The 13,540-nt window shown below is 49.5% G+C and overlaps 1 protein-coding gene across 1 annotated transcript in view; it reads right to left on the reverse strand.

Moving 5' to 3' along the window:
* The window catches only part of LOC102921222 (serine/threonine-protein phosphatase 4 regulatory subunit 1-like), a 94,647-nt gene that overhangs the window by 4,178 nt on the left and 76,929 nt on the right, over positions 1-13,540 (reverse strand). Inside the window, 14 exon segments of the mRNA XM_076568435.1 lie at positions 1,076-1,210; positions 1,976-2,009; positions 2,011-2,047; positions 2,050-2,087; positions 2,180-2,222; positions 3,893-4,008; positions 4,068-4,194; positions 5,929-6,085; positions 6,179-6,469; positions 7,209-7,304; positions 7,707-7,768; positions 8,360-8,521; positions 12,322-12,543; positions 12,609-12,751. Coding sequence (XP_076424550.1) covers positions 1,076-1,210; positions 1,976-2,009; positions 2,011-2,047; positions 2,050-2,087; positions 2,180-2,222; positions 3,893-4,008; positions 4,068-4,194; positions 5,929-6,085; positions 6,179-6,469; positions 7,209-7,304; positions 7,707-7,768; positions 8,360-8,521; positions 12,322-12,543; positions 12,609-12,751 — 1,663 coding nt within the window.

Here is a 13,540-nt window from a genome sequence, read left to right on the forward strand (position 1 = left end):
CTTTCTTTCTTTCCTTTTTTTTTTTTTTTTTTTTCCTGGATTTTCTACATCTTTAATAATAAGATTTTTTTTCTTAAAAAAGATCTTGTTGGTTTTACTTGAACGAAATGGATTGCTATCATTTATTTCTCACAGTTTTTCTACATTCCAGATAAATAATTAAAAACATAAAAAAATTTCATTTCTGCTTTTGCTACACAATGATGTGAATACTGATGTTTTTCTTCACAGATGGCTGTGCTGTGGAAAAATACCAGCAATGTTCCTTTAGACCAACAGGGGGCGCTGGTGAGTCCTCTCACTGCAGTTGTTTATGAGGCAGAGGAAAGGGAGTGCAGGATTGGGACTGACAAGGATCCATCCAAGCTGGTTATGAACACAGCTGGGCAAGCAGCTCCTGGAGATGGCGCACCATCCCTTTGCCTTTGTGGTGCCAGAAGACAGCACGATGAAACATCAGAATGATTAAAATAACATTTGGGGGACAAAATCCTCAAAACCAAAAACCCATGGCTTTCCACTTGTAGTGGGATCTTGCCCAGGTCACCTGACTCTCTGAGGTTATGCTTCACCTAAAACAATTATCCTTAAAGGTAAACATGCCATCCCGTCCCACCACGTTCCATACCCAGGAGCTCTTACTGGACAATCAGATGTGTCAAGATGGCTGACACTCAGGCTGAAGTCCAGTCTCTACTACCCCCATCACAGACACACCCCGACTTCAAAGGTGCTACTTAGACAGGGTTGGTGAGGAGACACGGTGACATCAGTTTTATGCCTGGGGCATGAAAAGGGGTTTCTGCACCCTAACCCTGGATGAAGTGTGAGAGGAGTGTGCTGGGTTTGGTAGGACTGCTGGCTGGCTCTTCACTGATTTCATCTCCAGCATACCCAATACACAGTAAGTACCATCCATGTCTGGGGTGTGAGTGAGTGCCCAGGGTGACTCTGGACACGACACTGTACCTCTTAGCTGGTCAGTCTCCTACAAGGTGAGGAGACTCAGGAAAGTGATCCCATCCTCTGCCCGGGAAAGGAATCCACAGGCAAATTGTCCCCGGGTTGTGCTAACCTGACAGATGCAGGCAAAAACTTGTCTTCCGACCCACTTAGGGCAGTGCCAGAACCTCGAGGTGAGCTCCTGGATGAAGCCGAGCCCCAGAGCAGACGCACCATGGGAGTAGAACTTGCATAGCATGGCCCCCACCTACGGGCAATGAGGCCGCCATGAGGTGCTGCCAGCGGGTCCACGAGCAGACTCTACATGGCACAGGGGCATTTTCACGTTCCTGTCCACCTTCCCAATCAATTTACAAGCAAAAGAAAGTAGCTCACTCCTCACTGGTACACAAAGGGGAGAAGATGTTTCAATAGCCATAATGCATACATGCACATAAAACTCTTCAAGGACAATTTGAAAAACAAGGGGACTATCAGACAAATCAAGGAGAAGGACTCAGTTTTTAAACACATCTTGTGAAATGTGTAAACTGTTAACCTTTGAGAATATGCTTTTTTTTATACAAATTTAATACCATCAAGTAATTTAAAAATCACTATTTTCAAGTAAGACTGTCTTCCTCAGTGGGTCTAGAAAACACTGCATAAAACAGAGTCATCTTTTTTGCTAATGCTTTGATGGTTATTAATTGTTCTACAAAGCTGTAGAGAATTAAACAACAACAGCAAACATATATACACACACAAAGAAAACAAAACCCTAAACTATTATTTAAAGAGTTTCAAATACAAAATTATTTCTGCAGTTACCACATGGAAGCATAAAATTAACAACAGAAGGGTATCCTGAAAACTGATAAAACAACACAGCTTCTAACTGCAAAGTAAAAGCTGGGCTTATAGAGAAGATGACAAATAGAGCCCAGAAAAACAATAATAATAATAGTGTTAAAATGGCAAACAGTGAGTGTGCTATTTACAAGAATGGTCTACGGGAAGGCTGGCTCCTTACTAGCTTGAAGGAAATCCAGCGCACTTGAGAAGCTGTCTGCACATAACTTCAGGGCAACGTGCCTCAGGTAACGTCGCTGGGACCATAGAGATCCAAGATCAGGATCAGTTGCCTGCAATGACAAGCAGAGGGACCCCTACCACATCAGTTACTAGGCGATTCCCGCTCCTTCCCTCTGCAGCCGCACGCAGGCGCGGCGGCAACCGGAGCAGCTGCTGTGCTGTGCCGAAGCTGCAGGCACCTAGCACTTTGTAAAACAGGGGTTTGAGCGGTCAGGGTGCAGGTTTGGAGGTTCCAGCATCCAGTTATGGTTGAAAAGCACACAAAACAATGCCCTACCAGATCAGACAATGTAAAAGCCGCCGCGGGCCTGCACTTCCCAGGCCACGGCGAAGGCGAGCGGGAGCGGGAGCGGGAGCGAGAAGCCGAGCGGCGGATGGCGGCGCCCTCGCTCTTTCCCCGCGTTCATTTCGCCGCCTTCTTTTTTTTGCTCGCTCTTTCCTTAGCTTTCAACATCGCTCTTTACCACCTCGTTCTTCTCTCTCATCCGCTTTCCCCTAGCTCGTTTTCGCCCGCTCTTTTCAATCCGTTTGCTTTCTCCCACTTCGCTTCCTCGCAGGCTTTTCCCCCGAGTCTTCTGGCTAGCCCTTTCACTCGCTCGGTCTCACCCTTTCGAGAGGTCCTTTTCTCTCGCTCCTTCTCGCCAGGGTTTTCCCCCCTCGCTCCTTCTCACTAGTTATTTTGCTCTTGCTTCCTCGCTTATTTTCCCCCTCGCTCCTCTGGCTCCGTATTTTGCCGGCGCTTCCTCGCTTATTTTCCCCCTCGCTCCTCTGGCTCCGTATTTTGCCCGCGCTTTCTCGTTTATTTTTCCCGCTGGCTTATTTTCCCCCTCGCTCCTCTGGCTAGGTATTTTGCCGGCGCTTTCTCGCTTATTTCTCCTCGCTCCTCTGGCTCCGTATTTTGCCGGCGCTTTCTCGTTTATTTTTCCCGCTCGCTTATTTTCCCTCTCGCTCCTCTGGCTCCGTATTTTGCCGGCGCTTTCTCGCTTATTTCTCCTCGCTCCTCTTGCTAGGTATTTTGCCGGCGCTTTCTCGTTTATTTTTCCCCTCGCTCCTCTGGCTAGGTATTTTGCCCGCGCTTTCTTGCTAAGTTATTTTTCCCCCTCGCTCCTCTGGCTAGGTATTTTGCCTGCGTTCTCTCCCTTATTTTTTTCCCTCTCGCTTATTTTCCCCCTCGCTCCTCTGGCTAGGTATTTTGCCCGCGCTTTCTTGCTAAGTTATTCCCGCCCCCCCCTCGCTCCTCTGGCTAGGTATTTTGCCCGCGCTTTCTCGTTTATTTTCCCCTCTCGTTTATTTTCCCCCTCGCTCCTCTGGCTCCGTATTTTGCCCGCGCTTTCTTGCTAAGTTATTTTCCCCCTCGCTCCTCTGGCTAGGTATTTTGCCCGCGCTTTCTCGTTTATTTTTCCCTCTCGCTTATTTTTCCCCTCGCTCCTCTGGCTCCGTATTTTGCCGGTGTTCTCTCGCTAAGTTATTTTCCCCCTCGCTCCTCTGGCTAGGTATTTTGCCCGCGCTTTCTTGCTAATTTTTTTTTTTCTTTCTTTCTTGCTAGGTATTTCCCCTGCCCCGCACTCTTTTTAACTACTAGGTCTTAAACCCTCGCTCTCTCTTGCTAGGTATTTTTAAACATGCCCTCTTTCTCACTGGGCATTTTTTCCCGCTTTCTTTTCTAGATAGGTCTTTGCCCACCTCGCTCTTTCACGCTAGGTAAAAAGTATTATTTCTCCCTCGCTCTTTTTTGGCACTATTTCTCGCTAGGTCTTTCTCACTCGCTCTTTCTTGCTAGTTTTTCCCTCCTCGCTCTTTTCCCTCCTTGTTCTTTCCATAGGTCATTTTCCCTGGCTCTTTCTGCCCCGCTCACTGCTGGCCCGCTCGGCTCGGGCGGGAGAGAGTGGTGTGATTTGCACAGGCAAAGGAAATGAAAAAGGGTGGGGAGGAAGCCGGCCGCGGTTAGCGGCTTCATATCGCTCCCGCCGTCTGTGGGGAAAATGAGGCCAATATAGCTCCCTGCACAGTCCTTATCTCAAGGCCGCCACCGCAATAAGCTCAGTGATGGGAGATAGGGCCGGGCCGCCGGGGGGCCCAAGCAGGCTCCAGCCGCCAGGGGGAGCACGGCCGCCCAGCCGGGCCCAGGCTTGTTCTCAATTCTTTTGCCCGAGTGTGCTGAGAACATGACATAATGACTAACTCTCAATCTCTCAAATTAAGCATAATGATTAAAGCTCACAGCAAAGAGAAAATCTTCCAGTTTGCCCCTGGCACCGACCAAATCATATCCTGAATAGCTGCAAAAGCCTGATGGATTTCTTCAGGAAGACTATTATATGAGAGATGACTAGTTGTGGCTAATAAAAACTAAAGATACAGAAATGGACCTCAACAAAAGTCCAAACAAGCACCCTGCAAACAAATCCCCACATCACTAAAGTACATTGTCCACCTAGGGAAGGGGCACTGAACGACACTCTCATTCATTGTAGATAAAGCCTAGAACGTTCCCTGTGCTGACAACAGATAGGAACTGAAGAGTGCTTCACATAGGCATGGTACAGGCAAGCAAGCCTCATGGGCAGGTCTTTTTATTTAATAGCTGTCTCATCTGGAGGAGACCTTTTCAGACCTCAATGCTGCCCAATGTTCTTTGGCTATTCAAGTCCATGAGGCACCATGTGTCTGTCCTACAGAGAAGGGCAGCACACAGAATGAATGAATGTTCAGGAAGGCTTTGCAAAGCCACTCCGACTCAGAGGAAAACATTGAAGAGTGGGTGATTCATCTTTTATTTGGTTCGAATAAATTGCCTTATGGAACAACAGAACACTCCAATTCCAGAGTGACTTTAGCCCTGTCTTCATGGGAAAATGGATGTCTCCCCAGAGACAGGGGACGTATATAACTCAGAGCTTTGGAATTTCGTTTATACCTTATCAAAAACATACTCTCTTTATCCAAAAGAGCACTGTGCTGCTATTGCTTCTGACGTCAGCTCCAAGGAGGGAGGGAAGCAGGCCCCCCCCACCCTGGGCCGTCAGAGTTGACTCATTCTGCTGGTTCATATGGAAACCCCCGGCCCTGCTGCTGTCAGTCACCACAAACGCCTGCAGCTGCCGGGGGTGCTCTCTCCTCTTGTCCTCATGGAGCAGCTCCATAAATGACATGCCACCTCAAGGTGACCCCAGCACTCCCTTTACTTCTCTGCAGGCTTAAGTTTGTCACCAGCCACAAGCCTGTGTGTCTCCCTCACAGCCACCTAGGACTCCAAGCAGCTGTCTGTCGCCCTGGCTGCTGCGGGCTGACACCAAGTCAAGCACACCCTGGACAGCTCCTGCCTCTCCTCTGGGGTGGGTACACCACCGACCTGCCCCCACCCACCCTTCTGCTTCCCCATCCAAGGTGTGTCTCTGTGTTCAGTAGGTAATGGCTGTGCTGTCCCTGGGGCTGAAACCCCTCATTAGCAATGAAAGGCCGGTCTGAATGGGGTCAGTGACCACCAAAGTCCCTAGGGGCAGCCCTGGGCCACAGCCCTGTGACAAATGAGTTTCTCTCTAAGTAACTTCTAAGCTCTTGTTTTTATAGTCATCACTCTTCAAGGGGAAGGGGAAGGCAGGAACAGAAGTGGTTACAGCATCTTGCAGAAAAGGTCTTTCTGTGTGCAGAGCTGGGGTTTTATCTGGGCCCAATCTCTTTCTGCAGATGACTTCGGGGTAAGCCAGGTCACCCCACTGGGGACCTTGACTTTGCCATCCACCACCTTTCATAAGAAGCATATCCCTACGGGGTCCGAGCAGCAAGCAGAGGTATGAGTGTCCGTTTTTTAGATTCTGGCTGCTCTTCAACTGCAGGACCGGAAGAGTGGGGCTGCCTTTCACTGCCACCAGACCAGTCCAGGCTCAGCACCAGACTGTGGGAAGTCATACAGATGTCCTACACGTACTTCATCCATATCCTTTAGAAAGCCACTGAAGACAGGCACCAGGTCAGCTGCCGTCAACTGATCCCCGAGAATCACTGCCAGCTCATGAATGGAAAAGGCGAGGGTCCGCTGGACCTTCCACTAGGGGTGATAGCAGACACACGAATCACCACAAGCAAGTGTAATTCAATGTTCCTAGCATTTCCCCAGAGAACAGTAAACAAGCCGGCTCACAGGCACATGGGAAGTCAGATGGGCAAGCTGTGCTGCAGCCCCCGGGGCCTCCTGCTCAGATGCTACCCTTTCTGTCTGCACTTCCGAACAAGACCCTTTACCTGACCACCGGAAGGAAGCCAGAGTTTCATAGGTGTCCTTCAAACAGTGCCAGTTCTGCCGGCCAAGGGTCAGGGCCACCCCAGGGAGGCTGTAGGCACAGTGTTTGGTGATGTCAGTGTCCACAGTCTGGGCTCTAGCTGGGTCAGTCATGGACACGAACTGGTCAAGCAGAGGCTGAGGGGTTATATCCTGGGAAGGAAGAGAAAGGAAATCATTACACTGGCAAGGAGGGCCAGGGACAGCAGTGCTGGCTTTTACAGCCTGCTGAGAACAGCGAAGCAGAAGCCAGGTAAAGAATAACAAGAGGGAAACTCGGTGTCTATAGTCAGCTGGCCCAAAGGGGGCACCTAGGCCACAGAGAAGCATCCGGAGAGCAGAGTGCACGGCGCAGCTGCCCAGTATGGAGACCACCCTCCACAACAGCCTGGGAAGCCAGGCCCAAGGCTACCCTTGGGATCATTACCTCATCTTTCCAACTGAAGAGAGGCCTCCCTTTGGTACAAACATCACCTACATATGCCTGCCTCTGGAAGAGCAATGTGTGCCATGACTTAAAATATTTAAGGGGCTTTGTATGGCACAAGGGGCCAATCTATAAGACAGATGAATGTAAGCACGGCCCAACAAAAGAAGCTTACAAAATTTTTATACCAAAAAACCAACCAACCAACCAAAAGTCATTGTCCTAAAACATTAGTGAGGTCGTTTCCTTCTTGTTGAGCTTTATTAATAGACTTTGAACACTACTTCATAATTATTTTTAGAGAAGCAACACTACCAATGTAAAGAACTAGATAAACAGTTAATTCTGGCAGAAGGAAAACACTTTTCACTTCAGTGGCTGCTCCAAAACTGAGCTTAAAGGAAGACTAAAGGCTGAGTTGTTTTGTTTCTGGTTCTTTCCTTTTGCTTCAATGAACAAACAGACCTGCACTTTAGCTTTCTTCTCCTCGAGTGTGGTAGGTTCTTGCCCCTGCTCCGTCTCCAGATGCACACTGGTTCTATTCTGAGGCTCCGTCTGATCCTGTAGAGTTGACAGGACATGTCACCAACTGAGATCAAGGGAGGACAGTGTCTTCATCCATCCCATCCAAGGAACCTTCCTTCATGTCAGAAACGACAGGTGCATTTCCCCAGGTGCGTGGCATCTCTCCTGACATCAGAACGCACTTTTGCCTAACTGCAGGGCCTGCACTCGGTCTAGTCACCACAGGTGCTCTGTAGAAGAGACCTCATACACTGACTTCAAGACTGCCTTACAGAAGGCCATGCTTTCTGGTAAAGCTGGTGAGGCCCAACAGTATGGCCTGGCTTTCCACTCTTTTAAGGCCTGGGTCTCCTTTGTGTGGCCAACCAGGCACCTTCAATACAGCTACAGCAGGAGGGATAATGGTGGGTTTTCAGAAAGGACAAAGCAGGCACCCACAGCCTTTGCTTGGAGCCAGGCAGCAGGGCAGGCGGTAGGCATGGCAGTGAGGGAGCAGCGACCTGAAGAGAGAAGACTCGGCCAGCTGGGGACTATTGACTCAGTAAACTCTTGTGAGTTTTCACATGTGCAAACACTCCTAATGTTTGCTGATGAACCTTTACATTAGGTTAACAATTAAAATGAGCAAGAACATTCAAATGGTGACATACCAGTCTCTGGTCATTGATTAACACTAACTGAGATGGACCTGACCTTCTCCTTCAACCCTAACGCGGATTTCCACCTTGCACTTGAAATGTCACACTGTCTACGGTGTTAATGGATTCTGACAAATCAGCTCAATATATGATCCAGGAGTCAATTAATACCCCAATAGATGCTGTGTTTGCTCTGAGCATGCTACCAGGACCTTAGTGCCCAATGTTTACAGCGAAGCATGCTGTCTATCTGAACAGGAAACATGATGACAGTGACATTTTGGTAGGACACTCAAGGTCTCTTTGGGGCATGGTGCCTCCGATTCTCCACATGACTCAACACGCACTAACACGACATTGCTGGAATCAAGTTCAGTACTTGAGGAAGGAACCCTGTCCAAGTCTTGAGTGAGTCACTGCACAGCCCTGACTTCAGGAGCTATCCATCCCTACTCGACACCACAAACACGGTGAGCTCATTTCTCCGAAAGAGCCCCCACGCATGGTGGCGTGCCAGAGGTGCGAGGCACCACAACTCACTGATGAGAGAGCCTCTAGAGAACCCTAGCTCTTCAGGAGAGTCCACCCACTCTGCCATTTGTACTCCACCTACAGCTGTGGCCAAGGAGAGACATGGGGAGAGCACAGTCAGGAGGACTTCTGGGATAGGGCGTCCTCGTACAGGTCCTCCTCCTGTTGCGCACCCTATGTGACACGGAGCAGGCAGCACAGAGGTATCGGCCACTCCGCCTCTCTTGAACACTGGGGGACAGGGGTGCTCTCTTCTCCACATGGTCTCAGTCTCTTTCTTTTTGTCTGATTTGCAACCGAGGCTCCTGGCTGACCTCTGAGCCCTAGGGTCAAGCTTAGCTTTTCACACACACCTCAGAAGACCTTGGCTGGAGGGCCTTGCTGCTTTTTTCCAATTCTGCCTCTGATAAAGAAGCCCCAGTACTACCACACCCACCAGGAACAATGGACTAGACCTTTCCCTCTATATTCAGGCTTTCTACAGGCAGGTAACAAAGGTAACAGGCCAGTGTTCTCAGCATTTTCTAGAAAAACACAGGCATCCCATCATTTCTTACTAACCTAACAGCACCTTTACCACCTTTTGAAACACTTTATAATCAGATTGTGCTAGTTGCTTCATTTGAATAGGCTTAGGGTGGGGGTGATAAATTAATAACTACAGCCAAAATTTCAGCCATGTCAATAGAGGAGTGTGCACTTGGGTCCTAAAGACCATGAACTTGCAGAAAAGGCACCAACTTACCCAAGACCTGGCAATAAAAGATCCCCAGCTTAAATTGGTCCAAGTGCAAGCTGGGGAGGAACTGGGAAGGCATACAGATGCACAATGAGGGTTAGGAAGCTTCTAGAGAGTCAGGCAAGGAGAAAGTCCAGGCCCTTTGGTTTCAGCTGGGGCCCCAGTGTCACAAGGAGCAGACCCCAGACTAGAGGACAGGAAGTAAGGCCCATCGCCAGCAGCTGGGTATTGAAGGATGTCTGTGAACCAGGGGCCAGCCACCGTCATCACTCTCCGTGGCCTTCGCCAAGTTAGAATTCACCCTCTTCTGTTATTAAAGGTGGAAGTGACTGCCAGCAATGACCCAGGACATTTACACCGTTAATCCCCCAAGAGCACTGCCTGTCATCTCCTCCCAGGGGGGTTGGGGGGGTTGTTTCTGGTGCCCACCCTGTTCCCAAGGAAGGGATTCAGGGTGATCAATCACCTGATTGATTGGTTGTCTAGTTATCCAAAACATGACCTTAAGAATGAAATGAAATTTGCCATTTATCTTCTCTGCAGGGATGTATTAATAAAAGCAAGCACGGCTTTGTGATTTCTGTCACATCCTCGGTGGCTGAGGGACAGGGCAAGTACTTACTGTGCTCTGTAATATCCTGGCTGCGGAGAGCTCATTCTGAGATGATGAAGCCGACAGGAGGAGGTGATTGTCAGAGACAGGGCTGGGATCTGAGACGGACTCTTCCTTTAGACCTTCTGTCTGCTTGCTCTAGGGTCACTAGTGGAATCGAGCTGTGTTGCTCTCAGTGCAGCAGATAATACCTGAACTTGAGCTACAGAAAGAGAAGTACCAAGAATTTTAATAACTTGAGGGGGCTGGATATGTGGTTCAGTTGGTAGACTGTTTGCCTAGCATTCACAAAACCCTATTTTCCACACCCTGCACCCCATAAACTGGATGTGACAGTGCATACTTATAATCCCAGCACCTGGAGGACGGCAGCAAGAAGATCAGAAGTTCAAAGTCACACTCTATCACAAAGCAAGGACCAGACTAGCTTGGGCTATGAAAGACTCTGTCTTAAAAAATTTTGTAAAAAGATTTTAATAATTTAATGTGGATCCTAGGCTCACTTCAGATGGGTATGCACCAAGTTTTGGCCTAAGAATGGGATTCTTCCTAGAGTGTAGCTGGAAGTTTTTCCCGTCCCACCCGGCCTCGAGGTCCTGCAGCCGCTTATAAAATAATCACTCAGAGACTGAATATTAATTGCAAATTCTATGGCCTATTAGCTCAGGCTTCTTGCTAGCTAGCTCTTACAACTTAACTCAACCCCTAACTATTAATCTATGTATCTCCATGTGTTCTGTGGCTTTACATGTGTGCTATTGCATGTTGCTCCTTGGACGGCAGTTTGGCGTCTCTCCCCACTCTCCTTTCTCCTCCCACTGTCTCTCTTAGATTACCCACCCACCACCCACCCCCACCACCCACCCCCCGCCGGCTCCATCCTGCCTTGCCATAGGCCAATGCAGCTTTATTTATCAGCCAATCAGAGCAACATATATTCACAGCTTACAGAAAGGCATCCCACAGCACCAGAGGCATGTGCACCTCCTCCAGAACTGGAGACTGCCTAGTACCAGGCTCTGGAGTCTCAACATGAGCTCCCAGCCAGGTGTGATGCTGGCCACATCAGCCACCCAGAGCAGCACATTTCAAACCCCATCTACTAGGAAGAATCAGTTCGACTCTACTGTCTTTCACAAAAGGACAAAATGAGATTACACAGCAGAGAAGTCTGGGAAGCCATCCTCCTTGACAAGGGGTTGTCCTACTACCCATTATAAAGCAGGATGGCGCCCCCACTCCCACTCACGCATATGCACATGCATACATCTAAGTTTATTTTCACACTAGTGTGGCTGCTCCAAGGACCTACTTTACATATTTTTCTACACAAATTAAAACTGTACAAGACACAGGCACTACCACCACCCCTGAATGCTGTTCCTACCAATGGAAAGATTCACTCCAATGTTCAGAGCTTGTAGCTGGCTCCCCACTGTGCTGAGATAAGTCTTACCTCCTAAGTGCAGCACACCAGGCCCTCTGCAAACAGCCAGAATGGGAAATGTGTCATTTGTTTCTGAATCTCTGGGGGTTATATTGACTCCTTCGAGATCTGAGGAAAGCTAAGAGTCCTTTCTCATTGAGAACTTAGCTATGTAGATATGTGCAGAATACTGCAAACAATGGCTTTCCAGGAGCAGGAAAAGTCCCCTTGCAGCCCATTCCTTGACCTCTAGGCTGGGGAGCCCCTGCATTTTCTCTGCCCCGGGGAATGACCAGCTTTCTGCTCTGTGCTTCTTCTGGACAGCTCTCTCTGTCAGTCCTCACCACAGCCTAGGCAGAGCCGCCAAACAAGCCCCTCTGTCAGACTTGAAGGTCGCTGCTGGCCAGGCCCATCAGCTCTTGTTACTGGGAATCAGGGCAGCTGCAGTAACGTGCTTCTCCACGCCAGCCCTTTGCCTGCAGCAGTCAGGAGGGGGATGCTCATTTGTCCCTTGGGCAACCACTGGGTTCCTTTACTCACCGACTCAGGGACCCTCACATTTCCTCCCCAAAGCACCACAAATCTTTGCCCAACAACAGCAGCAAGGGTTGCTTTTCCAGTTTCTCTGACTCGGGACAAACCCAAGTCTAGCCCTGTTGATTGGCTGAGGACTAACTGGGTATGGATTAGGAGACTGGCTCCCAGGCCCCACACTTGGTGGGAGCATTAGTCATGGCATGAAAAAACACCTCAAAAAAAGTTGTACTTTCCCTGGCTGCATAAGACAGAAACCTTAGGATTTAGTGAAGGCCTGAGTTAATGGGTTCCAAAAGGAGGGCCACCCTGAGCTGTTTGTGGCCAGAGAGGGCACATAATGTGGGAATGATGTCACTGTCCCTGGACCTCCATCACCACAGGTGTGCCCAAGCGCTGTCCCGGTCTGTCAGGGCTCCTCCATGCTGTACACACGCTGTCTGGACACCCTCTTCACACTTGTCCCACCTGGAGATACCAGACTGGACTAGACACAACCCCAGGAGCCTGGGAGGGTGCAGGGGAGGAAGCAGGCCTGTGCCCTTCACAATACACAGACATCCTGCCTTCACCTTGGATGTCTGGGTCCTGCAGCAGATGCCCCTGCAGACTCTGCAGGACTTTCTGGATCTCGCTCCTGGCCACACAGCTGTCACACACAGCCTCAGGTCCACTGTGGCTGTCTTCCTGTGGCCCAGCCCCACTCAGAAGTACCTCCACATCTTTGCTTATGTCGGGCAGAGGAGTTCGCCAATACAGGAAAGTGCTGAACAGATCCTCGGAAGTCCCTGGACCTGCTTCAGGGCAACTGTTGCTGAGGCAGCCCGACACACCTGGGAACTCGGGGGAAACTGCGGTCATTTCAGCTCTGGTGGAGGACAGGCTCCCTGGCTGGTTTTCTCTTGTGTCTGCAGAAGAAGTGCTGTCATGCAGATGACTGGTCTCTCTGCTGAGGTCCCTTCTGGAAGGAGATCTGGCTCCATGTGCACAGGTGTTTTAGAACTGGAGGAAGGGAGGAAGCAAGCTCTCACCACCATGGAGCGGACGGAAGGAATCGGAAGCAAGACGCCTCCACCCTCCTTAGTCCTACTCTTTTCTGACTGCATACCTGCCACGTTGTGTCTGAAGACTGCAACCTCACAGCCTCACTTAGCACCGCTTTGCCCTCCGGGAGAATGGTGTGCTCTGAAAATACCCCCCAAGAAGTTCAGCTAGCCTCCACCACATGTTTATCAGCACCCCAGCAGGGGGCAGGCTTTGGAACAAAAGACTCAGGAACTAGGAAGAGCTGACTATGTGCCAGCCTCTCTCGGAAAGGGAAAGCCTTGATGAGGAAGACCTGGTCCCAGGGCAGGGCACTGTAGAAGCACAGTGAGTGCTGATGGAGGACGGATGAGGCTGAGGAGGATCTGTATTAAAGGTGTCAACCGCCCACAGAGTCCTACCTCACACTCAGAATGAGCACTCACTGCAGAGGGATGCTCAGAAACTACCTCAGTTTGGTCAGTACATACCCACCCTCCTCAGAGAGCACGACTGACAAGCCCAAGGCTGGCCACCACACTAGAAAGACACTGAGGGTCAACACAGGAAGCAGGGATGGGGCCTCTGTACACACAGAATGTCCCATGTCACAACGTACATCTGGGAGACTTCACCTTTCTCTCTGTGTAAATTCTCCAAAGAACTTCATTAATCAAGGAGAAAGAGACAATTTTCTTTACAGGTTATTTAATCACCACCCTCAATGAATATTTTATCTAAACTGAGAAGACATGGTAGCTTCATTAT

The sequence above is a fragment of the Peromyscus maniculatus genome, chromosome 4 (genome assembly GCF_049852395.1).
Source record: "Peromyscus maniculatus bairdii isolate BWxNUB_F1_BW_parent chromosome 4, HU_Pman_BW_mat_3.1, whole genome shotgun sequence".
In the NCBI taxonomy this organism is placed as follows: Eukaryota; Metazoa; Chordata; class Mammalia; order Rodentia; family Cricetidae; genus Peromyscus; species Peromyscus maniculatus.